The 27,657-nt window shown below is 38.9% G+C and overlaps 1 protein-coding gene across 1 annotated transcript in view; it reads right to left on the bottom strand.

The window, feature by feature from the left end:
• Nucleotides 1-27,657, bottom strand: part of FAM81B (family with sequence similarity 81 member B) — a 118,829-nt gene that overhangs the window by 76,791 nt on the left and 14,381 nt on the right. The window contains exons 3-4 of the mRNA XM_078004359.1: nt 19,367-19,566; nt 15,741-15,858 (exon numbers count right to left, since the gene is read on the bottom strand). Of these exons, the coding sequence (XP_077860485.1) occupies nt 15,741-15,858; nt 19,367-19,566 (318 nt within the window). The remainder of the gene's footprint in view (nt 1-15,740; nt 15,859-19,366; nt 19,567-27,657) is intronic.

The raw sequence follows: 27,657 nt of genomic DNA, 5'->3' as shown, positions 1-27,657 counted from the left end.
TGAATCCTTGGTTGTTGCTAGAAGAACTGAATTTATTTCTGTTCCTCCAGCAAACTGATGTTATGCTAACATCTATCATGCAGACTTGAAATTTTGTGTCAAGAAAGCTGGAGAATAGACTTGGCTCTCTGCTGATTGACTCTGTGACTTTGGACAAATTCCCTGGCCTCTCTGAGCCTCAGTTTTTTCACCAATAATAGAAAAGGTCTGGGAAGATCATGGTGGACAGGAGGCAGTACTAGATTGCAGCTCTCACTTGGACAGACAGAGTGGTGTGTGGAGGCTCACATCATGAACTTTTGCTCCAGAATGACTGCAGGAATAAATCAGGAAAGCCAAGAGAACCCACAGACCTTCTGAAGGAAGTGAATTTCTCCTGCAGGACCCAGGGGACACCTCAAATACTGTGAGTGCACTCCAAAAACTGTGGAAGTGGGAAAGAGGGATCATCCATCCCTGAACACACACTCTCACTGGGAAACCTGAACGTCTAGATCATGGGAGAAGATTCTGACCTTACCTGGAGCTGAATCAATCTAGAGAGTCAAGCAAAATACAGGGGTAAAGCCCTGTGTGCTCACTGGGTCCCCTAGCAAGCCATTTCTGCCTTGCCTCAAAGGGATCCTTGAGGAAAGCTGCCAGAGGCACTGGGAAAAGGCCACTGGAGAGGAAAACCTCCAGCTGAAGTTTGTAACAATTTGAACCAATAGAGAAGTCTCCTGGCCAGAACTTGGGGGAGGACATGAATCCAGTGTGCAGACTCCACAGGTGAGGGAAACATGAAAGCCCTATTTATTTTCACGGCTGAGAGGCAGGTAGCCTGGGGCAAGTTCTCAGCCCTGCTCACCCACTGCCTGGAAATAGACTTCGTACTGTTAGGTGGGGCATGGTGGGAGTGAGATTGGCATTTGGGTTCCGTGGGAGCTGGGAAAGGCCTGTGACTGCTGGCTTTCCTTCACTTCCCTGACAACCTGCATGACACAGTAGAGGCAGTCATAATCCTCCTAGAAACACAGCTCCATTGACCTGGGAACCACACCCCCATCCCCAAGAGCAACTGCAGTAAGACCTGCCCAAGGAGAGTCTGAGCTCAGACATGACTAACCCTGCCCCCATCTGATGGTCCTTCCCTACCCACCCTGGTAGCTGAAGAAAAGGGGCATATACTTGTGGGAGTTCTAGGGCCCTGCCCACTGCCCCATACTACCACATCTGATGCTCTCTTGAAAGCGCCACCTCCTGGCAGGAGGCCAACCAGCACAAAAGTAGTGCATTAAACAACCAAAGCTAAGGACCCTCACAGAATCCATTTCACTCCCCTGCCACTTCCATCAGAGCAGGTGCTGGTACCCCAGCTGAGAAACCCACAGACAGTTCACATTACAGGACTCTGTGCAGACACCCCCCACTACTAACCCAGAGCTTGGTAGACTTGCTGGGTGGCTAGGTCCAGAAGAGAAATAACAATTACTACAGCTTTGCTCTTAGGAAGCCACATCGCAGGAAAAAGGGAGAGTACTACATCAAGGGAACACCCTGTGGGACGAAAGAATCTGAGCAACAGCCTTCAGCCCTAGACCTTCCCTCTGACAAAGCCTACCCAAATGAGAAGGAACCAGAAAACCAACTCTGGTAATAAACAAAGTTCTTTAACACCTCCCAAAATCACACTAGCTCACCAGCAATGGATCCAAACCAAGAAGAAATCCCTGATTTACCTGAAAAAGAATTCAGGTTAGTTAATAAGCTAATCAGAGAGGCACCAGAGAAAAGCGAAGCCCAATTTAAGGAAGTCAAAAATTGATACAAGAAATGAGGGAAGAAATTTTCAATGAAATAGATAGCATAAATAAAAAACAATCAAAACTTCAGGAAACAATGAACACATTTAAAGAAATGCAAAATGCTCTAGAAAGTCTCAGCAATGAAAACAAACAATCAGAAGAAAGAACTTCAGAGCTTGAAGACAAGGTTTTCGAATTAATCCAATAAAGACAGAAAAAAAGGATAAGAAAATATGAACAAAGTCTCCAAGAACTCTGGGATTATGTTAAACGACCAAACCTAAGAATAATTGGCATTCCTGAGGAAGAAGAGAAATCTAAAAGTTTAGAAAATATATTTGGGGGAATAATTGAGGAAAAATTCCCCAGCCTTGCTAGAGACCTAGACATCCAAATATAAGAAGCTCAAAGAACACCTGGAAAATTCACTGCAAAAAGATCATCGCCTAGGCACATTGTCATCAGGTTATCTAAAGTTAAGACAAAGGAAAGAATCTTAAGAACTGTGAGGCAAAAGCAACAGGTAACCTATAAAGGAAAACCTATCAGATTAACAGCAGATTTCTCAGCAGAAACCCTATAAGCTGGAAGGGCTTGGGTTCCTATCTTCAGCCCTTAAACAAAACAATTATCAGCCAAGAATTTTGTATTCAGCAAAATGAAGCCTCATAAATAAAGGAAAGATAGTCATTTTCAGACAAACAAATGCTGAGAGAATTCGCCACTACCAAGCCACCACTACAAGAACTGCTAAAAGGAGCTCTAAATCTTGAAACAAATCCTGGAAACATATCAATACAGAATCTCTTTAAAGCATAAATTTCACAGGACCTATAAAATAAAATACAATTCAAACGAAACAAAACAAAACAAAAAACAAGGTATACAGGCAACAAACAGCACAATGAATGGAATAATACCTCACTTCTCAATACTAATGTTGAATGTAAATGGCCCAAATGCTCCACTTAAAAGATACAGAACTGCAGAATGGATAAGAATTCACCAACGAACCATCTGCTGCCTTCAAGAGACTCACCTAACACATAAGGACTCACATAAACTTAAGGTAGAGGGGTGAAAAAAGACATTCCATACAAATGCACACCAAAAGCAAGCAGGAGTAGCTATTCTTACATGAGAAAAAACAAACTTTAAAGCAATGGCAGTTAAAAAAGACAAAGAGGGACATTATATAATGATAAAATACTTTGCCGAATAGGAAAATATCACCATCCTAAATATATATGCACCTAACACTGGAGCTCCCAAATTTATAAAGCAATTACTAATAGACCTAAGAGATAGACAGCAACACAGTAATAGTGAGGGACTTCAATACTTCACTGACAGCACTAATCAGGTCACCAAGACAGTCAACAAAGTAACAATGGATTTAAACTATACCCTGGAACAAATGGACTTAACAGATATTTACAGAACATTCTACTCAGTAACTGCATAATGTACATTGTATTCATCAGCACATGCAACTTTCTCCAACATAGATCATATGATAGGCCACAAAAATGAGCCTCAATAAATTTAAGAAAATTGAAATTATATCACGCACTCTCTCAGACCACAGTGGAATAAAACTGGAAATCAACTCCAAAAGGAACCTTCAAAACCATGCAAATACATGGAAATTAATCTGCTCCTGAATGAGCGTTGGGTCAAAATGAAATCAAGGTTGAAATTAAAAAATTCTTTAAACTGAATGACAGTAGTGACACAACCTATCAAAACCTCTGGGATACAGCAAAGGTGGTGCTAAGAGGAAAGTCCATAGCCCTAAATGCCTACATCAAAAAGTCTGAAAGAGCACAAACAGACAATCTAAGGTCACACCTCAAGAAACTAGAGAAACAAGAACAAACCAAACCCAAACCCAGCAGAAGAAAGGAAATAAGATCAGAGCAGAACTAAATGAAACTGAAACAAACAAACAAAAAATACAAAAGAAAAATGAAACAAAAAGCTGATTCTTTGAAAAGATAAATAAAATTGATAGACCATCAGCAAGTTTAACCAAGAAAAGAAGAGAGAAAATCCAAATAAGTTCAATTAGAAATGAAATGGGAGATATTACAACTGACACCACAGAAATACAAAAGATTATTCAAGGCTACTAGGAACACCTTTACATGCATAAACTAGAAAACCTAGACAAGGGGCATAAGTTCCTGGAAAAATACAACCCTCCTAGCTTAAGTCAGGAGGAATTAAATACCCTGAATAGACCAATAACAAGCAGAGAGATTGAAATGGTAATTAAAAAATGATCAACAAAAAAAGCCCAGGGTCAGACAGATTCACAGCAGAATTCTACCAGACATTGAAAGAATTGGTACCAAAGCTATTGACACCATTCCACAAGATAGAGAGAGGGAATCCTCCCTAAATCTTCTATGAAGCCAGTGTCACCCAAATACCAAAACCAGGAAAGAACATAATCAAAAAAGAAAACTACAGACCAATATCCCTGCTGAACATAGACGCAAAAATCCTTAACAAAATACTAGCTAACCAAATCCAACAACATATCAAAAAGATAACCCACCATGATCAAGTGGGTTTCATACTAGGGATGCAGGGATGGTTTAACATATGCAAGTCAATAAATGTGATACACCACATAAACAGAATTAAAAACAAAAATCTCATGGTCATCTCAGCAGATGCAGAAAAAGCATTTGACAAAATCCAGCATCACTTTATGATTAAAACTCTCAGCAAAATCAGCATACAAGGGATATACCTTAATGTAATGAAAACCATCTATGACAAACCCACAGCCAACATACTGAATGGGGAAAAGTTGAAAGCATTCTCTCCGAAAACTGGAACAAGACAAGGATGCCCAGTCTCACTACTTCTCTTCAACATAGTCCTGGAAGTCCTAGCCAGAACAATCAGACAAGAGAAGGAAATAAAGGGCATCCAAAACGGTAAAGAGAAAGTCAAATTGTCGCTGTTTGCTGATGATATGATTGTTTACCTAGAAAACCCTAAAGCCTCCTCCAGAAAGGTCCTAGAACTGAGAAGAGAATTCAGCAAAGTTTCTGGATACAAAAATGTACACAAATCAGTGTAGCTCTTCTGTACCCCAACAGCAACCAAGCTGAGAATCAAATCAAGAACTCAACTACTTTTCAATAGCTGCCAAAAAATCAAAATACTTGGGAATATACATAACCAAGGAGGTGAAAGACCTCTACAAGGAAAACAACAAAACATTGCTGAAAGAAACCATAGATGACACAAACAAATGGAAACACATCCTATGCTCATGAATGGATAGAATCAATATTGTGAAAATGACCTTACTGCCAAAAGCAATCTACAAATTCAACACAATTCCCATTAAAATACTACCAAAATTCTTCACAGAACTTGAAAAAACAATCCTGAAATTCATATGGAACCAAAAAAGAGCCCACATAGCCAAAGCAAGACTAAGCAAAAAGAACAAATCTGGAGGCATCAGATTACCTGATTTCAAACTATACTACAAGGCAATAGTCACCAAAATAGCATGGTACTGGTATAAACACAGGCACATAGACCAATGGAACAGAATACAGAGCCTAGAAATAAATCCAAATACTTATAACCAGTTATCTTTGACAAAGCAAACAAAAACATAAAGTGGGGAAAAGACACCCTTTTCAACAAATGGTGCTGGGATTATCGGCAAGCCACATATGGGAGAATGAAACTGGATCCTCATCTCTCACCTTATATAAAAATCAACTCAAGATGGATCAAGGTCTTCATTTTAAGACCTGAAACTATAAAAATTCTAGAAGATAGCATTGGAAAAGCCCTTTTAGACATTGGCTTAGGCAAGGATTTCATGATCAAGAACCGAAAACAAACGCAGCAAAAACAAAGATAAATAGCTGGGACTTAATTAAACTAAGGAGATTTTGCATGGCAAAAGGAACAGTCAGAGAGTAAACAGACAACCCACAGAGTGGGAGAAAACCTTCACAATCTACACATCTTATAAAGGACTAGTATCCAGAACCTACAACAAACTCAAACAAATTAGCAAGAAAAAGCAATCCCATCAAAAAGTGGGCTAAGGACATGAATAGACAATTCTCAAAAGAGGATATACAAATGGCCAACATACACATGAAAAAATGCTCAACGTTGCTAATGATCAGGGAAATGCAAATCAAAACCACAACACGATACCACCTTACTCCTGCAAGAATGGCTGTAATCAAAAAATAAAAAATTATGGATGTTGTTGTGGATGAGGTGAACAGGGACCACTTCTACAGTGCTGGTGGGAATGTGAACTAGCACGACCACTATGGAAAACAGTGTGGAGATTCCTTAAAGAACTAAAAACAGAACTACCATTTGATCGAGCAATCCCACTACTGGGTATCTACCCACAGGAAAAGAAGTCATTATATGAAAAAGATACTTGTACACACATGTTTATAGCAGCACAATTTGCAATTGCAAAAACATGGAACCAACCCAAATGCTCTCACCAATCAATGAGTGGATAAAGAAACTGTGATATATATATATACACACACACACACATATACACACATATACACACACACACATACATATATATGTGTATATATATTATAGAATACTACTTAGCCATAAAAAGGAATGAATTAACAGCATTTGTAGTGAACTGGATGATATTAGAGACTCTTATTCTCAGTGAAGTGACTCAGGAATGGAAAACCATACATTGTATGTTCTCACTCATAAGTGGGAGCTAAGCTATGAGGATGCAAAGGCATACGAATGACACAATGGATTTTGGGTACTCGGGAAGAAGGTGGGAAGGGGGTGAGGGATAAAAGACTACACATTGTGTGCAGTGTATACTGCTTCAGGTGATGGGTTCACCGTAATCTTACAAGTCACCACTAAATAACTTACTTATGTAACCAAACATCACCTGTTCCCCAATAATCTATGGAAATAAAAGATGGGAAAAAAGAGGTTTGGAGGAGACAGCCCTTGAGGTGCCCTCTAGGTCTGTTGAGTCTGTGGCTATAACTCCCCTAGTAAGATATGGCTACTGGAAGAGGCTTGTGCTTTGGTCCCGAGGAATAAATGTAAATGAATAAACATTTTTGTAACATAAATGGAAGTTTTTTTTTTTCCTTGAGAAGTATTTGTGGCCATGTAGGCTGTCCTGGGCCCATATTTATTACTCTAGGATAATAGTTCTCAAACATATGTGTTTATCAGAATCACCTGGAAGCTTCTTAGAATGCAGATGGCTGGATTCTAACCCAAGAGTTTCTGGTTCCATGGGTCTGGGTGGGGCTGGAGCAACAGCATTTTTACAAGTTACCGGGTGATGTTGATGGTCTGGAAGAACCTACCTAAAGAGAATATCCTGCTTAGGGAAAGACATTTCTAAAATCTCGCTCTCCCCTCTCCCCTCTCCCCTCTCCCCTCTCCCCGCTCCCCTCTCCCCTCTCCCCTCTCCCCTCTCCCCTCTCCCTCCCTTCCTTCCTAGAATTGTTAGAAAAGTGTTCTGAGAGTTATTCGAGGATACCTTCAAGGACCTTTTTATTTTAAAATAAATGTATTTGAAAACATTATTCCTCTGAATGCTCTAAGTAGAAACAAAGGAAGGAATTAATGAGAGGCTGGGGTCTGAGGGTGGAATAGGGAAGAGGAAGTTGTTGCAGTTGACTCCAGTCTACTGTAGGTAACTGTCACATAATTTCTTTGACTAAGGAATTAAACAAGAAAGTGAAATGGCTTTCTCACAAGTGCATGTTTAACCTAAACACCAGGATGGTTTCAAGATGTCAGTTACTTGATCGGCACCTGGGTAATTCTTCATGCATATTTCCTCTTTCTTGTTATTTGACTTACAAAATCCATGGCAGTCTAGAGGTGTGTGCGTCAGAGTCAGCAAACTCACACAGGTGTGCTGACAAGGCAGCCTCCTCTGCCTATGGAACTAGTTCCCATTCCAGAAATAAATCATGTATTGTCACTTCCTAGATTGTTGCACACACCACTCCCTTTTCCTGGAGTGCCTAAGACTAAGCAACTTCTTTTTCTTCATTTTGTTCTAAGAGCTCTTTGTAAATCATTTTATTATAGTACTTACCACATCTTACTGCCATTGCTCAATGATGAACTGCAAATATCATAAGTGCAGGGATGGTCTCTGTTTCTCCAGAACCTAATAGAGTATGTAGGAAACATTTGCTATTGAAAATAGGGCCATGGATATTCATTCACAGACACAATTTTATCTTTAATATAAGTAAAATGATCAATGATCAATAAACAAGACCACAACTCAAGAATGAGCAAAGTGTGAGAGATCAAATACCATTGTACTATCTTCCTGTTCAAATGAAGCATAACCACAAACTTCCTCTGGTCCCCAGGCACTCTCAGCTCTCAGCCTCTCACAGTCTGTCTCTGCTCCAGTATCTGCCAGTGCTTTTGTGGAAATTACAGGAATCTGCCTTGGCTTTCTCATCTAACTTTTCCCCAGACATCGCTGAAGGGGATTCCCTTTTTGGTTTTCTTCTCAGAGACAGAACAGAGCCCTGATATTTTAAATGAATGAAATGCAGTATAATGTAATTAATGCTCAGAAAGAAGCTTGGATGTATTTGATACTATTTTCAATTTTATTCTTGCTTTTAAAAGAAGGAGGTATTTCTCTCCATTTATCTGTGTAGCTATTTAAACTAGCTATCTATCATATATTTGTTTGTGTGGATAGAACCGTGTCCGAAATGACATTTTTCTCCTTTTAATCATGGATATTTTAGATGGTAGAATTTAAGTATTTAATTAAGATGCTGTTCTTTATCCTGGTCAGCATTGTACTTAATTAGTGAGCATGTATTATTTTTATAATTGCTATTCCAAAATAATTAAAGAACCTACTGCTTCTGTAAATATTTAGAAGACTCCATGCCTCATCTAATGTTGAACTATGGATTTATCTGCCCTGTTATTTAGAGGGCCCCCAACACAAAGATGCATAGTCTTGAATTACCAAACTTCAGAGTGGAAAGATGTCTTGTATTTATTTATAGCAGTTTTGACTTTTGAAATGCTGCTGAGCTGAACTTGGGTTCCTTTTTAATCTGCAGTACACATGGGGAATGAATCTGACACTGTTTACCAGGTAGATTAAGGAGAGAGGTATGTCAGGCAGCCAAGGTGGTTTGTGTTTAGAATGAGTCAAAGCAATGGTGTTCATCAAGCTTTCTCCCCAAAAGATATGTAGCTTCAGAGACTAAAACATAGTGTACAAGGTGGTCATGAAGTAGTTGTTCTCCAGGTGAGAGAGTATGAAGGGTTGTTGTCTTAAAAGTAGTTGGTAAAGGATCTTTTTTATCTTGCAGACTTTATGGGGTTTTGGTGTTGCTATAAGCTAGCTATTAGTTCTTGCTGGGAACCGAAAGTTAAAATAGAAGTTTTGGCTGAATCCTCAGGTGATAAGTATCACATCAAAATATGAGCTGTGAGAGTATCCTATAGGAATTTCCAAGCAAATAACCCAAAAGTAGTTATATGTATAGTTATATGATTCTAACACATCTCATTTACCTCAAGGATAAAGAAGGGTCAGTTGTTGAAGATCAGGGAGAATTTGTGAAAAGGATTTCATTGGACACCTAGTCCTCAAGGAGGAAAGGTTTATATGTGTGTGGGTACTTCCCTTGCAGGCTGAGTCGAGAGAGAGAGGCTTTGGTGGGATCTCTTGGAGAATATGACATGTGTCCCCTTAAGTTAGGAGGACACACTGAATTGGTGTCTGACTCCTTCCTGGGAAATATTCAGGGTGAGAGATGGGCTAAGGACCTGCTGTGGCCTCATTGAGCCTGTAGGATGGAGAAAAAGACATATATTAGAATGACAGGGAATGAAGGTGTTCCAGGGACAGAGTTCTTTGGCTCTCTTTGGGATAGTGGCAGAATGCACTGCAGAAAGTGAAGTCCCAGAGAAAATAAACTTTTGAGTTATGGCCCAGGGACAATAGCTACCCTCGTACTGAGATTCAATCTATGCAATGGCCTGCTCCAAAAGGATGACAGGTCAAAGGCGGGATAAGAAAACATGTCAGTGGAGTCACTAGTTTATAAGCCATGTTAAGATAGACTTGGGATAGAAACCATAATAACCCTAGAAGAAAACCTAGGCAATGCCATTCAGGACATAGGCATGGGCAAGGGCTACATGACTAAAATACCAAAAGCAATGGCAACAAAAGCCAAAATTGACAAATGGGATCTAATTAAACTAAAGAGCTTCTGCACAGCAAAAGAAACTACTATCAGAGTGAACAGGCAACCTACAGAGTGGGAGAAAATTTTTACAATCTACCCATCTGACAAAAGGCTAATATCCAGAATCTACAAAGAACTTAAACAAATCTACAAGAAAAAAATCAAACGACCCCATCAAAAAGTGGCAAAGGATGTGAACAGACACTTCTCAAAAGAAGACATTTATGCAGCCAACAGACACATGAAAAAATGCTCATCCTCACTGGTCATCAGAGAAATGCAAATTGAAACCACAATGAGATACCGTCTCACACCAGTTAGAATGGCGATCATTAAAAAGTCAGGAAACAACAGGTGCTGGAGAGAATGTGGAGAAATAGGAACATTTTTACACTGTTGGTGGGATTGTAAACTAGTTCAACCATTGTGGAAGACAGTGTGGCAATTCCTCAAGGATCTAGAACTAGAAATACCATTTGACCCAGCCATCCCATTAGTGGGTATATACCCAAAGGATTATAAATCATGAGGCTATAAAGACACATGCACATGTATGTTTATTGTGGCACTATTCACAATAGCAAAGACTTGTAATCAACCCAAATGTCCATCAGTGATAGACCGGATTAAGAAAATGTGGCACATAGACACCATGGAATACTATGCAGTCATAAAAAGGATGAGTTCATGTCTTTTGTAGGGACGTAGATGAAGCTGGAAACCATCATTGCGAGCAAGCTATCGCAAGGACAGAAAACCAAACACTGCATGTTCTCACTCATAGGTGGGAATTGAACAATGAGAACACTTGGACACAGGGTGGGGAACATCACGCACAGGGGCCTGTTGTGGGGTGGGGGGAGGGGGAAGGGATAGCATTAAGAGATATACCTAATGTAAATGACAAGTTAATGGGGGTAGCACACTGACATGGCACATGTATACATATGTAACAAACCTGCACATTGTGCACACGTACCCTAGAATTTAAAGTATAATAAAAAATAAATAAATAAATAAAATACTATGTGTGTTAGACTTGTTTAAAAGTAAGAATAAAACATTCTCAGCAACAATAAAAGGAAAGAATGACAAAAAAATATATATTTGGGATAAGTCAGAATTATGGCACCAGTTACTTTGGGTTTCCATAGGCAACCTCTTACATAATTCCTGAAAGATTAATTGGTCCCATACCTGCTGAAGAAATCAGTACCCTCAGGTGTAAATTAGCAACAATTACAACATGAAACCAAGCAACCAATAAACAAAAACCTCTTGCTGGTAGTTCACACATCACTAAATATTGAACAAATTTAAGGAGTATCAGTTAGAAAGGGCACCAGATGATTAGTTTTACCTGGGAAACCCACATGTGATGGTTTAGCCTTGTATTTGGGATTTTGGTGACTCATACCTTGGTCCTAAGCTCATTCCTTCACTCTTTAGCACAGGTCTTGCCCCTAACACCATATCCCACACTATCAGCTTCACAGAGAAAACACAAGATTGGGATATTTTGAGTATAAAACTGTAAAATCAGAAAATTTTAAGCCTTATTTTATTTAAATCAACTTTAGTTAAAGAGTATAACTGAATTTCACAAATTATCAGTTCCAAATAGCAATTATTCATAAAGAACCAGGAAAGAATGGGAGTCTGCTGACGTATGAAATTTGTGAGGATAAGTCTTGAATTGACCATTACATCTTAGATAAATAAGGTAAGGCAACAAATATTATCATAATAGTTACTATAAAATTATAGTTAAAGATAAACTTATTCTGTGTCTTGTCATCATAAAATCAAATATTTGTCTCTGTTTACTATGGAAGACATTCAGCTTTCTTAAAATATTGAGATGCTGATTTGAGTAATTTCAAGGAATGTTGACTTGTAAGTTCCAGACTAGACTGTGATATGTATAGCAACCCAATTTATTAGAGTATTTGTTGCAGAAAACTATGTTTTTACTTACATTTGTAAACTACATTTTTCATGAGAGGTTGATTTACCATAGAAGGTTAAGTGTTGGTGGTTATTAACTAATGGTATTACTAATGTAGCTCAGATTAACTCAATAAGAATAAAAGGACTGTGGATTTTTTTAAATTAGGAGCATACCTAAATGTATAACTATAACTCTTCTTTGTGATATTTATTTACAATTAAAATGAAGAGTCTAACATATTGACTTGGAAACACAAGAGAATTTTGAGTTCTTTTCTGTGTCTTACAGTAACCTTTACCCCTGTCTAACCAACCAAGTCTACCTCCAGGGTAGAGGTTGTAACAAGATCCGATGCTGAAATCCAGACAATTTCCTTGACTCATTTTTGCCTGTCCATTTGTCTATTATTTAGAATTTTTGTTATAATTTTTCAATAATTTAACTCAAAATGATGACTCAAGCAAAAGAGCTTAATTCACACAACTGTAAAGTCTAGGCAATATGTTAGATCCAGTATCACTGGGATTGGCTGTCTCAGTCTCGACTCTGCTTCCTCATGTTGACTTTGTTCTCAGACAACTTCTTTTTTTTTTTCTTTTATTATTATTATTATTATTATACTTTAAGTTCTAGGGTACATGTGCACAATGTGCAGGTTTGTTACATATGTATACATGTGCCATGTTGGTGTGCTGCACCCATTAACTCATCATTTACATTAGGTATCTCTCCTAATGCTATCCGTCCCCCCTCCCCGCTCAGCACAATAGGCCCCAGTGTGTGATGTTCCCCTTCCTGTGTCCAAGTGATCTCATTGTTCAGTTCCCACCTATGAGTGAGAACATGCGGTGTTTGGTTTTCTGTTCTTGTGATAGTTTGCTGACAATGATGGTTTCCAGCTGTGTCCATGTCCCTACAAAGGACACAAACTCATCCTTTTTTATGACTGCATAGTATTCCATGGTATATATGTGCCACATTTTCTTAATCCAGTCTGTCACTGATGGACATTTGGGTTGATTCCAAGTCTTTGCTATTGTGAATAGTGCCACAATAAACATACATGTGCATGTGTCTTTATAGCAGCATGATTTATAATCCTTTGGGTATATACCCAGTAATGGGATGGCTGGGTCAAATGGTACTTCTAGTTCTAGATCCTTGAGGAATCGCCACACTGTTTTCCACAATGGTTGAACTAGTTTACGGTCCCACCAACAGTGTAAAAGTGTTCCTATTTCTCCACATCCTCTCCAGCACCTGTTGTTTCCTGATTTTTTTAATGATTGCCATTCTAACTGGTGTGAGATGGTATTTCATTGTGGTTTTGATTTGCATTTCTCTGATGACCAGTGAGGATGAGCATTTTTTCATGTGTCTGTTGTCTGCATAAATGTCTTCTTTTGAGAAGTGTCTGTTCATTTATTTGCCCACTTTTTGATGGGGTTGTTTGTTTTTTTCTTGTAAATTTGCTTGAGTTCTTTGTAGGTTCTGGATATTAGCCCTTTGTCAGATGAGTAGGTTGCAAAAATTTTCTCCCATTCTGTAGCTTGCCTGTTCACTCTGATGGTAGTTTCTTTTGCTGTGCAGAAGCTCTTTAGTTTAATTAGATCCCGTTTGTCAATTTTGGCTTTTGTTGCCATTGCTTTTGGTGTTTTAGACTTGAAGTCCTTGCCCATGCCTATGTCCTGAATGGTATTACCTAGGTTTTCTTGTAGGGTTTTTATGGTTTTAGGTCTAACATTTAAGTATCTAATACATCTTGAATTAATTTTCGTATAAGGAGTAAGGAAAGGATCCAGTTTCAGCTTTCTACTTATGGCTAGCCAATTTTCCCAGCACCATTTATTAAATAGGGAATCCTTTCCCCATTTCTTGCTTTTGTCAGGTTTGTCAAAGATCAGATGACTGTAGATGTGTGGTATTATTTCTGAGGGCTCTGTTCTGTTCCATTGGTCTATATCTCTGTTTTGGTACCAGTACCATGCTGTTTTGGTTACTGTAGCCTTGTAGTATAGTTTGAAGTCAGGTAGCGTGATGCCTCCAGCTTTGTTCTTTTGGCTTAGGATTGTCTTGGCAATGCGGGTTCTTTTTTGGTTCCATATGAACTTTAAAGCAGTTTTTTCCAATTCTGTGAAGAAAGTCATTGGTAGCTTAATGGGGATGGCATTGAATCTATAAATCACCTTGGGCAGTATGGCCATTTTCACAATATTGATTCTTCCTATCCATGAGCATGGAACGTTCTTCCATTTGTTTGTGTCCTGTTTTATTTCACTGAGCAATGGTTTGTAGTTCTCCTTGAAGAGGTCCTTTACATCCCTTGTAAGTTGGATTCATAGGTATTTTATTCTCTTGAAGCTATTGTGAATGGGAGTTCATTTATGATTTGACTCTCTGTTTGTCTGTTACTGGTGTATAAGAATGCTTGTGATTTTTGCACATTGATTTTGTATCGTTCTCAGGCAACTTCTTCCCTCAGTATGGTCAGATGGCCACTAGCAGCTCATGCTTCCATTTGAACAACTTAGTGGGAAAAGAACTTCTTTCTTAACACTTCCAATAAAAGCCCTGGAACTGATGGCTATTGGTTCTGATTGGCCCAGTTTGGGTCCACCCCAAACCAATCACTATTTTACAGAGATGCAGCACTCCAGTTGGCAAGATCAGGGTCACAACTCCCCTCCCTGTGAACAAGAGGAGGACCCACCTATTAGATAAACCCAGAGAGCAGTGTGAAGGGGATGTTTCGAGTAAGAAGCAGGTCTCTCTGGTTTATGTACAGCCTTATCAGGCCTGGTTCACTGTTCTTCCTTCTTTCCTGACAAACTGGTGGAGTTTGTCATTGTGCATACACTGTACCCTCACACTATGCCTAGCCTCTATCTGCCTCATTTTTTCCTCATCTCTAAGCCCTCATTACCTCAGTCCCACATTAGAAGCTACATGGGACACTTTAACTTTGAAAGATAAGGACACCCAGGCCCACCTGAGAGATTCTAATTCAACTGGTCTACGGTAGAGCCCTCTTGGCTGGGTTTTGTAAAAACTTCCTAGGTGATTTTAATGAGCAGGATTGAGAACAGCTTCCTCAAGCTAAACTTGATGCTGGCAAGAACTTGCCCACCATTCACACAGAGGAAAGTGGTTGTCGTAGAAATTCAACCAGACCCAATCCTTCAGCTGAAGGAATGAAGCACTAATGGTGACTTTACAGTTATTTACCAGGACAGAGAAAGTATTTGGAGAAGTATGGGCCCTTCTTATTACTCTTAAAATGATACCAGAAGCTGTCCCTTATTTTGCCTTTGCATATAGCTTACCCAGTCTATAACAACCTGGTCAAGATGAGTTACCAAATAGATGTTGTTCATTGATTTTTAGAATGAGAGACTTTTTAAAGTGCTGGCTTTGTGTGTATGTGTGTGTGTGTTTCCTCCACCAAAAAAAAAAAAAAAAAAAAAAAAAAAAAAAAAAAAAAATTCACTTAAAGAGGAATAAATCTAATGTATCCTTGTTTTTTTATACTGAGTCTTTTTTCATTTCCCATCCCAGGATTGAATTGTCATTGCTTGGCTCTCAAGAACTACGTTGTATATTTTCTGCTGCATGAATCATTATAAACAACAGCTTTGGGAAGGCGTTCTAGGGCCAGTAATTATACTGATGAAACAGAAAGACTGTATTCCAAGTGAGGTTAATTTTAGCAGAAGTCAGATAAAAATGTTGTCAACTAACAGCAAACATGCTGGCAATGGAGCCAAAAGCACTGGTAGCAGAATCTGCTTGTTTGGGCTGAGCAATTCCCAGGGTCACCACAGAGAGCCAGACCGGACCTCCTGGCAGCCCCAAGTTGCTTAAAAGTTTGAAGTAGACATAATTAGCTGATTACATAATAATCCTGAGAAATTACAAATGGAAAGTTTTCTGAATTAGAAATGTAACCAAGAGCATATAATGCTGACCATTTTAAATTATGGGTGTGAGGTGGGGTTGTGAGGGGGTGGCGAGGCTCATAGATCTCTGCAGTTGAGAACTGATCCAAACTTAAAACATTTATTTCTCCATGGAATAAGCTATTCTGTGAAGAAAATCCCTGAATAGAGAAAAAGAATGTTGCATCTTATTAGGAAAGACATTTAGATGTCTTTTTTTAAACATCCATGCTTAAACTTTGTTCAAAATTATGTTTTCTGCAAGGAATACAGTTTCTTTAAGAAATCACACAGGCTTCTTGTAGCGAGTATCTATCTCAGTTCAGCTTACAGAAATGAGTTACTGGATAATTAAGCAAATGAGTCTTTCCAGAAAAGAAAAAATCAAGGCTAAAATTGCAAAGGCAATTGGTGAGGAAGTCTGCCACTGAAGAGAATTTTGGCATAAGGAGTTCAAAGCATGACTTTAAAAAAGACTTCGACAAACTCAGAGATTGCCTTTGGATGATACAAGAATACCAACTCATTTTAAATATAATAAATACAGGCAAAGAATACAAGAAAGCATCTACCTTAATTTTCCTGTAAGAACTATACCTGAGGGTAAGCAAGTACTAGATAAAGAGTAGTTCTTCTTAGAAAATGTTTTATCTAATGAGGAAGGAATGTTAAAATCAGAAGATCACCATTTTACAACCCTCAGTGAATTAACAGATCTGTGAACTGACCATCAACAGCTCCTGACATTACATTTAAAAAATGCAAACAGAAATCATGTGCCTCCTAATGGATGTATACAGCACCACCAATCAATTAGTCTTGCCTACAAAAAAAGAAAAATATCTTTATCTATCTATCATCTGCATATTTATCTCTATATATTTACCTATCCTATTATTTATTCATCCATCCATCCATCCATCCATCCATCCAACTTGAATGTGATCAAACCTCTAAATATTACTATCAACTTATAGGAAACAAAAGAGACAGGGGAACATGTTCAAAGACACCTTGAGAATGCAAACAGCAGAAGTTAGACAGATGGAAACTCCATGAGACAAACAATTTGGCTTCTTCAGGAATAAAGTTGTAAGGAAAAAATATTAGATATAGTAGAAATCTGTAGATTATTAGAGGCATAAGAATCATGTTAACTAACTGTAATTATGTTCCTTGGTTAAATCCTAATTTTAACAAAGAAAATACTTAAAAATATTTATAAGCCAATTGTAAAAATATGAGCACAAAATGAATATTTGATAATATTAAATAATTATTGTTACTTATTAAAAGTAAAGTCTGTATTTTAGATATATAGTGAAATATTTACAGATGAAATACTCGAATACTTAGGAGTTACCTCAAAGTAATCTGATGTGAGTGGGGAAGTGGTAAGGAGTTTAGAAGAAACAAAAAATTATATTACAACATTTGAAGCTTTGTGATGGTTACATGGGGGCTAATGATAGATTAAAGATACATTCGTCTTCTTTAATATGTGTGATGAGGAATCTAATTTCATTTTTTGATGTTTGACTGCTGAAAGGTTTTAAGCCTCACCCTTCCCTCATCCCCTTGGACCTCACATCTAGGCAAACTGATAAGAAAGCCTGGTATTCCCTTCCTTGTCATAGGTGGGAGAGTCAAATCTTGCAGGCCCCTTCCCAAACAGGCAAACCCTTCTCCTCTCCCCACCCAGGCCAATCTCCTTTCCTGGCTTTGTCAAGCCATTTCAAACCTGCTTAAGAGGCCTGCCCCACTCTCCCCAGAGAACTCAATTATGTAGCCAGTTGGTCAAACATGTGGGTGGCCAGGGCACCCCACTTGCAGCTGGTGTCTGAAGTGGGGGCAGTCTTGTTGGAGATGCTGCTCTTTAACTTGTGCGGTCTGCACTAAATCTGGGTGGCTAAGATCAGAGTTGTGCTGCAGTCCACAGTATACCAGTTGGTGTCAGATAACTCTTCATTTGCTCTCTCAGAAACATCTGGAAGTCATAAAACCCATCTTCTTTTCTAAATACACCTCATTGAGCCACTGAAATGTCTCCTTTATACAAAAAAAAAAAAAAAAGGAAGGTTTGGGTAGATTGAAACTCATAAAAGCAATTAAACGATTCTAGAAAGCAAGCTGTATCTGAGGAAACAAGAAGCAATTTCTCAGCTAGGAGAGAATACCATTACACTGATTCCACTCAAGCACAGATTACTCTTGTTGGGCCCTGCTTTATTTCTGACAAGCCTAGAGCTATTTTTTGAACACACTAAAGACTTCAATATTAAAAATAACTTCAAGCTGAAGGCAGAGGAACATAAATTAATCCATTCATGCAACATATATATTTATTGAATGTCTACATATGCCAGGCATAGTTCTAGACTCTGGGCATCTATGGCCAAAGTAGACACAGTCTCTGCCCTTACAGAGCTTACAGTCTAAAAAGGGCTTGGATGAGGGAGAGAGACTAGAAAAGTAAGCAAATAAATAAGTTAATTTTTAGAATTGTGATAAGTGCTTTAAAGACAAATTTAAAAGTTAGCTGGAGGAGAATAGCTGGAAATGATGATCTCAGTGATGATGGGCAGCTATGTGAAAAGCAGAAATGAAAGGGGGTCTAGGTCTCTCAGGTGTAAAACCCAGGCATTGCACAGGGCCCTGTACTTAGCAGGGTGTCATGCTTGCTGTAAAGCTCAACTGGCACCGCCTTGAAATTCTTAATAATGAGAAAGAACATCCACATTTCAGCTGTGCACTGAGACCTGCAAAGTATGTAGCTAGTCCTGGGGAAAAGCATTATGATTAGAAAGAATAGAATTTGCTCAGACTGAGACAAGGAAGAATCGGTTGTATGAGAAAAATTGAAAGACAGCCAAGAAGTTTGAGGGGAAAGAGTGAGGAGCTGAGTGGCAGGAGATGAGGCCAGAGGGAGGCAGAAGCTCTGGCAGTTGTGGGAGTGTCCTCTCTGTTGTGGCCATAGACTCAAGTGAGTTCAGTGACACCTTATTAGTCTATTTTCACACTGCTGATAAAGACACACCTGAGACTGAGCAATCTACAAAAGAAAGAGGTTTAATTGGACTTACAATTCCATGTGGCTGGAGAAGCCTCACAATCATGGCAGAAAGCAAGGAGGAGCAAGACACATCTTACATGGATGGCAGCAGGCAAAGGGAGAGATTGTGCAGAGAAACTCCCATTTTTAAAACTGTCAGACGTGTGAGACTTATTCACTATCAGGACAACAGCACAGGAAAGACTTGCCCTCGTGATTCAGTTACCTCCCACCGGGTCCCTCCCACAACACATGGGAATTCAAGATGAGATTTGGGTGGGGACACAGTCAAACCATATCAGGCACAAAGACCATGCCCTCCTGGGGAGCCTTTTCTGACAATCCATCCCTAAACTGGGGCTGAAACCTTACATCACAGGCCAACAAGAGGCAATAAGCGGCTGGAAGAGAGCCAGCTGACTGGAGGCTTCCTGTTGGTGCTCTCATCTGGAGGCAGAGGGCAGTTGGTTATGGAGGTGGGGACCACTGGGGCCATTGCTGGGGTGATGGGGCTTCTGCCAACCATCATCAGGGATCCAGGAAGGTAGAAGCGCCAAGGAGAGGAATCTTCAAATGCCTAGGAGTTATTTTTCTCTATATTCTCACTTTAAAGTAATATTTCAAATCCTGTATTCTTTCTTCAAAGAAAATCTGGCATTTTAAATAGAGTCTATTTTGATTTGATTAAACAAAGTCAATTTATAAATCTAGTCGGCTGTTACTAAGTTATGAATAGCAAATAACGCCATCAAGTGGTGAGTAAAACTTAAATCATTTGTAAGTTTCAGGTATTTTCTGCTATGTGTAAGGTAGGACATTCTAGACTTTTTTATTGTGTGAGGAAAGCATCTATTTTTATTTCTCTCAAACCTTGAGATCACTGGATACTCAGGAGACAGGGGTTTAACAGAGCTATCTTCAAATTGATTAGAGACAGGAAATTGCTACCAGCTACTTTTCTCTCCCATCTGAAAATCCAGGAGACCTTAGGAGAGAAGGCATAGCACAGTACAAAGGTCATGTTGGAACCGTTATTTAAAGTATCTAAAATGTCTACATCTTTTCCTCACCAGTGGGGGCCCTGAGGCCAACAGGTCCTCCTGACCAGGCCGTAGACTTAGACAATGGTGCCAGGGTGGGATGTAGTGATTGAACTGGCACAAGATGGCCTTGGTAGGTAGCTGATTTTATAGACCCTCAACACCCGCCATGTCTGTTTGGGGATGAGAAGATGCTTAGGAGGTAGGCCTTCCTCTACTCACCTGAGAAATGGAGCTTATGAATTAGAATAAAGAAAAGCGTATCTGCAGTTGTTGAACACCTACGATGTGCCACACTCTTTATGTGCATTCTCACCACAAATCAAATAAGTAGTTCTTCTACAGTTGCTAAAAGTGAAGCTTGAAGCAGTTATGTAAGTTACCTAAGGACTGGGATCTTAATGCCCATGAGTGGAACCCTGGAATTTGTGCTTCAAGTCTCCCTGAAGTCAAAGTCCATTCTCCCAATGTTTACCCCATTCCTCCCCAAGGAAGCCTCTTCGCCCACTTGCCACAGAACTGGAGCAGAGCTGGGTCTGCAGTCAGCACTGTGTCCGTCTCAGACTGGCTGATTCCTGATTGGCCCAGTGCCTGCAAGAAACAGATGGAACAGACACTCGGATGCTGCTGTGCTCAAAAGAGACAATCAAGCCCTGCTCCGTAAGACTTTTCTACATGACATTTTGTTAGATGGTTTGAAATGTTACTGAAATCAGGGCACTAAAAAGCAAACATTAGCACAGCTTGGTTCACTGGATGTATGCTGAGATTGGTTGTTATGTTAAAACAGATTCATTGTTATTATGTTTTTAAAATACTGTCCAGTTCAGCACAGTGGGTTTTGCTTTAAATACCAGATGGCTCCGAATATCCAGCCAGATTCTCTCAGGGTATAAGAAATTTCTTGGCAGTAAACTGGGCATTTGGGGAGGTGTATTAACTCTTTCTGACTTATAATATGTTGACTATTGAAGTGCATCTGTAGTGTTCTCAAAGTGTTAAAGAGACTCATTCAGAGAACTAAAAACTACCTAATGCATATGAAAAACAAGACATTATTAAAGAGAAATTACTACCAAGAAACTAAAAATGATGGATTAGATACAAGCAATACTGTCTCTAAATTGGGTTTAACTATGATCACCGAGATGAGTGAAAAGAATGATCTAGCTACACTATCCTCCTTTCCCCCTTAATTGGTGAACCCTCTCCAGCCTTTGAACCTTTGCAAATGTGTTCCCTCTGCCTGGAGGGCTTTCCCAACCCAGCTCCATAGTGGGGTTGTCTTTTTCTTATCCTCTTGGCCTCAGCTTAGACGTTACATCCTCAGAGAGCACTTCCTTAGCAGTTCTCCGTCATTTTGTACCCAGTTTATTCCTTTGGCAGCATTTCTCACAACGTGGCATTTTTTTCGGTCGTCTATGTGTTTGTTTCCTACCTCCTCCTCTGGAATATAATCTCCGTGAGGGAAGAACCTAGCATATTTGCTTTAGTGATGTGTTGCCAGCTCCGAGATCCCAATGCCTGGCACTTTCAGAGAATCAGCAAGTATTTGTTAAAAGAATTCATGATTAAGTATCCCTTGACATTTGACAATAATTTTGAATGCCAAATTTCTCTAGTATAAACAAAATCTAAATTTTGTCTTTATAATTGATCTTCCTCTTAATAATTATGAATACTTTATTCCCAAAACAGAAGTTGGTACTCATGTAATACATTAGAAATAGCAGGAAGATGTGTGGGACTATGCATTATTTTTTTCTCTTTTTGAAGGAAAAAAAAATGATAGTACACTGTTATGTGGAGATTCAGAGCGGAGATAATCTTGAAGCAATCAAGATATTGACTGGCCTTCACATTTGCCTGGGAGAGAAAAAATCAGAGCAGAAAGATCAGAGACAAACTTAACCTATTACTATATTGAGAATTCATATTGAAGGACTTTTGACTGAATTAATAATAGCAGAGAGGAAAAAGAAAAATAGACTGGCAAACATGATGAAACAAAGAGTAATACTGTGGTTTTTATCTAAACTAGGTTTGAAAATTCTTCTTTGTCTAATTATTTCTGGAAGATGTATGCTGGGTTACGTGTTATGAGACTTTAGCTAGATTGTTAGAAACAGGGAAGTAAATGTATCATTCTGGTATAATTAGAAAAAAAGAGAAAAAAATGATGGCACAAGACTTTCAAAGGATTTGGAAAGATAATATGTTCTATAGGACTTGGATTGAAAGCCTAAAACTTTGTACTAAGCTAGGTAAAGTAAAAGCAAATTTAATTACCTAAAAACCACCAGTTAAGAAGGAGGAAGGGCACTAACTTCAGGAGGGAAAAAATGATTTGGCCTTGATAATACTAGATACTAGATGTCTTTATTGATAATACTAGTACTAGATGTCTTTATTTTAAGTCTTTTCTCACAGATGGAACGATACTAATAGCATATGAAAATATTATGATAGATGGAGAAACTGAGTTTTTAATTATCCCAAATTTATATCATTTGTTCTCATGCTCCTAATAAAAAACAAAGCTCGCATTTTAAATTAATAAGCCTGCCTAACCCCCAGAATTTGGCACCTGCATCTATCTTGGTATGGATGAGAACATATTTTATTTGCAATATGTTGCTTGTTTGATTATTATTCATTTTCCTTTTGACTGTCAAAGTGCTTCACTGCAAACCAATTCCTCTCTCACACTTTTTAAATCCCACTGCAAGTCTGGGCAGAATCCTCGTTTAGGTCTTCTGCTGCATTATGGTGCCTAAGCTATGGCATTACCCTAGGCTACTATGATGTTCTCCACTACTTTGGCCTCATGGAGCTCATTCTCCTTTCTTTGGGTAACAGAACTCTCATATTTTCCTTGGGGACCCAGCTGTGACTGTGACTCCAACCTGCCCATATGGCACATCCTGCCCTCCTGGCTGCAGTGTTTGGTTGGGGGTAGGCACTGGACCTAAGCTGATCCAATCAGAACTGATCCTGGGACTTCTACAGGAGCCAAAGGAAGAAGGCTTTTCCTCCCCTGGACTTTCAGCTATGATCATGTTAACCTGGAGAAAGGAAGCCTACCACAAGGATTGAGCTTGCTGGAAATAAAGCCATACAGAGGATGATGGCATAGCCCTGAGATGGAGAGAGGGTCCTACCTGACAACCGTTCTGAGCAGGTGGATTCAGCTTGTGACTTGCCCTCTGACTGGATGGAGAGTCATCTGTCCTAGAGGTTCATTGTCAGTTCGTGGGCCAATGACTGTCTATTATAAAGTTATCACTCATTCATGGTGAAAAGAGAAAAATCAGGTTAAGGCCAAGAGTTTTCAAAGAAGTTAGTTTTTCAAGTTGAAGAACTGCTCCTGTTTTTAAGACTATAGATTTTGTACATCTTTTAATGTTAAATAGGCCTTCATTTGTGATAGTAGATGATATTTTTTAATGTCCATATTTGGAATATAAGTATGTGATGACAACTGCTGTAACCTCAGATATTAATAGATTAACCCAATAAATTAATGTCTTCCTCAAGTAAAATCTGAATATAGGGACTATCCCCCATGTTCACTCAGGGACCCGAGTTGGCTTCCATATTGTGGGTCTGCCCTTACCTAGATTCCCCAAGGTCTCCTCTGTCCAGCTGGCAATGTAGGGAGAGAAGGAAGATTGCTAGAGGTAAATTTTTATTGGTCAAGCCTGGAAATGTGATATACAATTACTGCTATTCCTATTCCATTGCTAGAACTCACCATGTGGCCAAACCTAACAGCAAATAAGGCTGGGATTTACAGTTTAGCTGTCCGCCCAGGAGGAAGAGGAAGCAGGATTAGTGACAACTTAGCCAATCCCTCCCACATTTGGCAAAATTAAGTTTCAAGCCTTCTGTTATATATCTTCTTTTGTTCTTTGAAAGTTTAGTAATCTACAAAATCCAAAAAAACCTGGTAACGACTGATCTAACTTCAATTTCTTCATCCTATAAATGAGAAAACTTAATTCTGAAAGGTAAAATGACTTGCCTAAGATAGCACAGCTGTAAGATGACACACCTGTACTTAGATGAACTGAAGCCAGGGTGGACAGCTTCCATTAAGCCAGGGTTACCCAAACTTCAGTCATTCAAGTCATTCCTTTGTTATCAGTTTAACTGCACCACCCCTACAAAAGAAATGCTAAAGTCCCCCAGTATTTCAGAAATGTGACCTTATGTGGAAATAGAGTTCTTACAAGAGTAATACAATTAAAATGAGGTCATTAAGGTGGGCTCTGATCCATTATGACTGGTGTCTTAATTAAAAGGGGGAATTCGGACACAGACACACAAAGAGGAATATGACAAGACATAGACAGCACATTATTTACAAGCCAGGCATGTCTGAGGCTACCAGAAACTAGGAGACCTGGAACAGATTCTCCCTCACAGGCCTCAGAAGGAATCACCCTGCTGGCACCTTGATTTCAGGCTTACCAACTTCCGAAACTATGAGACAACAAATTTCTGTTGTCCAATCCAGTTGGTTTGTGGCATTTTGTTATGGCGGACCTAAGCAATTAACATAACCTTGATGATTTTTGCCATATTTGTGAACCTCTTGTGGTTATAAATTTTGAGTAATAGGGTTTTGTTCTAAGATGAGTCACCATTCAAATTTAAATAAATTTACTACCCTGAGTCCCTTGGCATACAGTTGGGCCTGTCTACATCTTCATACCCCCATGTCTTCTGCATGGGTTGAGAGCCCTCAGCTGGCCTCTTTCCAAGGCAGTGGGGTAGGAGCTGGGAGGGACCTCCAGTAATAAGAGAAATGCAGTACAGTGGTTGTTCTAATCGTGAGATGGTTTTGTTGCTGTACTCCATGAGAATGTCCTTGGTCTCTGAACTTACTTGGGTGCTGACAGCCCTATGTGCTGTCTGAGCTAGAGATCACTGCAGAAGGCAGGAGCTGGGGAATGGGATTCCTTATTCCTCCCTGTTTGAGATAAGTCTAGCCTAGCCTCTCCTTACCTGTGTGATTTTAGCCTATTAAAATCTAAAATGATTGTCCTTGTATTAACTGAAATCATATTACATGGTCCACACTTTGCGAAATATTGCCCCAAGCTGACAGCTCTGGCTGCCTTTACTCATACTGACTCTTGTACCTGGGGTGTCCTCACCTCTTTATTCCATTACCCAAATATTTTAATGTCCAATAATATGTCTTCCTTCATGAAACCTTTTCAGGTCCCCATGATCAGAGTACTTCTTCCTCCTGTTGGCCCACAGCATCAATTTTTCTCTTCACTCATTGACTCTGACACCTGGACTGCCCTGCTTCACATGGAGTTGGATGTCCTTGTCTTGCATTATTATTTACTTTTTCATTGTCCCTTGTCATATACATCTCTGTATCCTTATGCACGTTTTCATGATTAAACTTTATTGAGCAAGAGCATGATAGATATGGTAAACGAAGTCGAAAGAAAAAAAGCTGTGATATTTCAACCTCAATCTATTTTTTTTTTAAAGAAGCAACACTCATAAAGATGAAAGGTACTATGGAGGTAAGTACTCTGAGAACTGAAATAGGTAAATGCCAAACAGATCAAAACTATTCCAATATCTTAAGACTCTGAAAAAATTCCAAAATGCTCCAAGAGACAGAGAAGTCAAAGATAGCTGATAGTAGGTTAAGAAAGATTGCATTCATTGTATAGAAAAATTGGAATAAAATTAGAAATATAATAAAGTCAAATGATTCTGTTCATCTTCCCAAATGTTTGGATTATTCAGTTCGTAGCTTTGTTGGCGTCATCCTTTTTCTGGAGCATTTCCTCGCTCATTGGCAGCTCAATCAGGGAATTTATCTTTGTTTCTCAAAGGTGGCTCTGAAGGTCAGGTAGAGAGAGGAGGCTAAAGTGAAGCAATGACGTGGCTCAGGATCTGCAGGAAGAGATTTCACCTTGTTCCCTTTCAGGAGGTACAGAGGTGTCTCTGGCTTAGTCTCTCATTACTAATGTCCTTTAGTTCACTTTGCTTTGAAATGGGTCATTTTTTTTTTTTTTAGAACCAGAATCTGCTGAAAGACACAGTATTTTATTTCATCCCAATTGGTGCCATTGGAAAATATGGATTTTTTAAAAACAGGCAGATTTACTGTTCATTTTATTTCAGGTAAGGAACTGAATACTTAAAATGACTGGGAAAATTAGTAAAGGGTTAAAAGATCTATACATTTAGTTTTAAAAATAATTTAGGTGGGGGGGTTAAGAAAGAGAGCTAAGCACTTTTGAGCACACATTTTATGCCAGATACTGTGATTTATGCATTTATTTTTCAAATAGGCAATACATTTGATAGTTCGCAATTTGAAAGACACAGAATGGTACAGAGAGTTTCCCTCCCATCTTTTTTCTTCAGCACCCCCAGTTTTCCTCTTCAGAGTTCACCGAAGTGAAATGATCCTTGTGAGTCCTTACAGATCTATTTCATTCATATTGAACCTAGTTTTTTCTTTAAAAAATGCACAAATAGTGATATATTACATACTCTTTTTTTTTTTTTTTTTTTTTTTTTTTTTTTGAGATGGAATCTCGCTCTGTTTCCTAGGCTGGAGTGCAATGGCACGATCTTAGCTTACTGCAAACTCTGCCTCCTGGGTTCAAATGATTCTCCTGCCTCAGCCTCCTGAGTAGCTGGGATTACAGGCACATGCCACCATGCCCAGCTAATTTTTGTATTTTTAGTAGAGATGGGGTTTCACCGTGTTGGTCAGGCTGTTCTCAAACTTCTGACCTCAGGTGATCCACCCGCCTTGGCATCCCAAAGTGCTGGGATTACAGGTGTGAGCCACCGTACCCAGTTTACATACTCTGATTTTATACCTTGCTTTTTCACTGAACAATTTATTTTGAAGATCATTCCATATAAGTATGCAAAGAATTCCTCATTTATTTTATAGCTTTATAGATTTTTGTTGTATAGATGTGAATTTCTTGAACCAGTTTCCTAGTTTTGTTTATTTAAGGTTATTTCTAAGCCCCTGTAATTACAATCTTATAATGAAAAACCATGCACATGTTATTTCTTGACTGTGTGAAACTGTACGTGTGATAAATTTTTTTGATGCGGAATTACTTGTTCAAAATATATATCATTTTTGTGTGATAGATGTTGCCACATATCCTTCCATACTTACCAGTTTTAATTCCCACTAGCAGAGAGTTATTAGGACCGTAATAAAGTAATTTAATTAATCTTTCCACAACCCCATGAGCCTAGTGTGATTATCCTATTTTGCAGGTGAAGAAACTGAGGTTCCAATGAATAAACATACTTGACAAAGATGGCCTAGCTAATAACAAGCAGTGCCAAGCTTTGAACCCAAGCTTATCTGAACACAGATACATAAATCTACCTTCTTTCTGCCACGCCATCCTCTTGGACCTTATTATTTATATTGGATTATAGGCACAAATTTTTCTAGAAATGTTTGTTTTCAAATTCACATGATTGTAACAAAAATGCTTACAGCAGTATGCATCTTTAGTATAGCACTTACCTTTTAAAAACGCTCTCATGTTTGTAAGTATATATCTATAAAAAGACTCGGGAAGGCAGATTATATATGTAAGCATTCTGAC

Source organism: Macaca mulatta, chromosome 6 (assembly GCF_049350105.2).
Source record: "Macaca mulatta isolate MMU2019108-1 chromosome 6, T2T-MMU8v2.0, whole genome shotgun sequence".
Lineage (NCBI taxonomy): Eukaryota > Metazoa > Chordata > Mammalia > Primates > Cercopithecidae > Macaca > Macaca mulatta.
The sequence above is the reverse complement of the archived record's forward strand: the minus strand, read 5'-3'. Positions and strand labels throughout refer to the sequence as shown.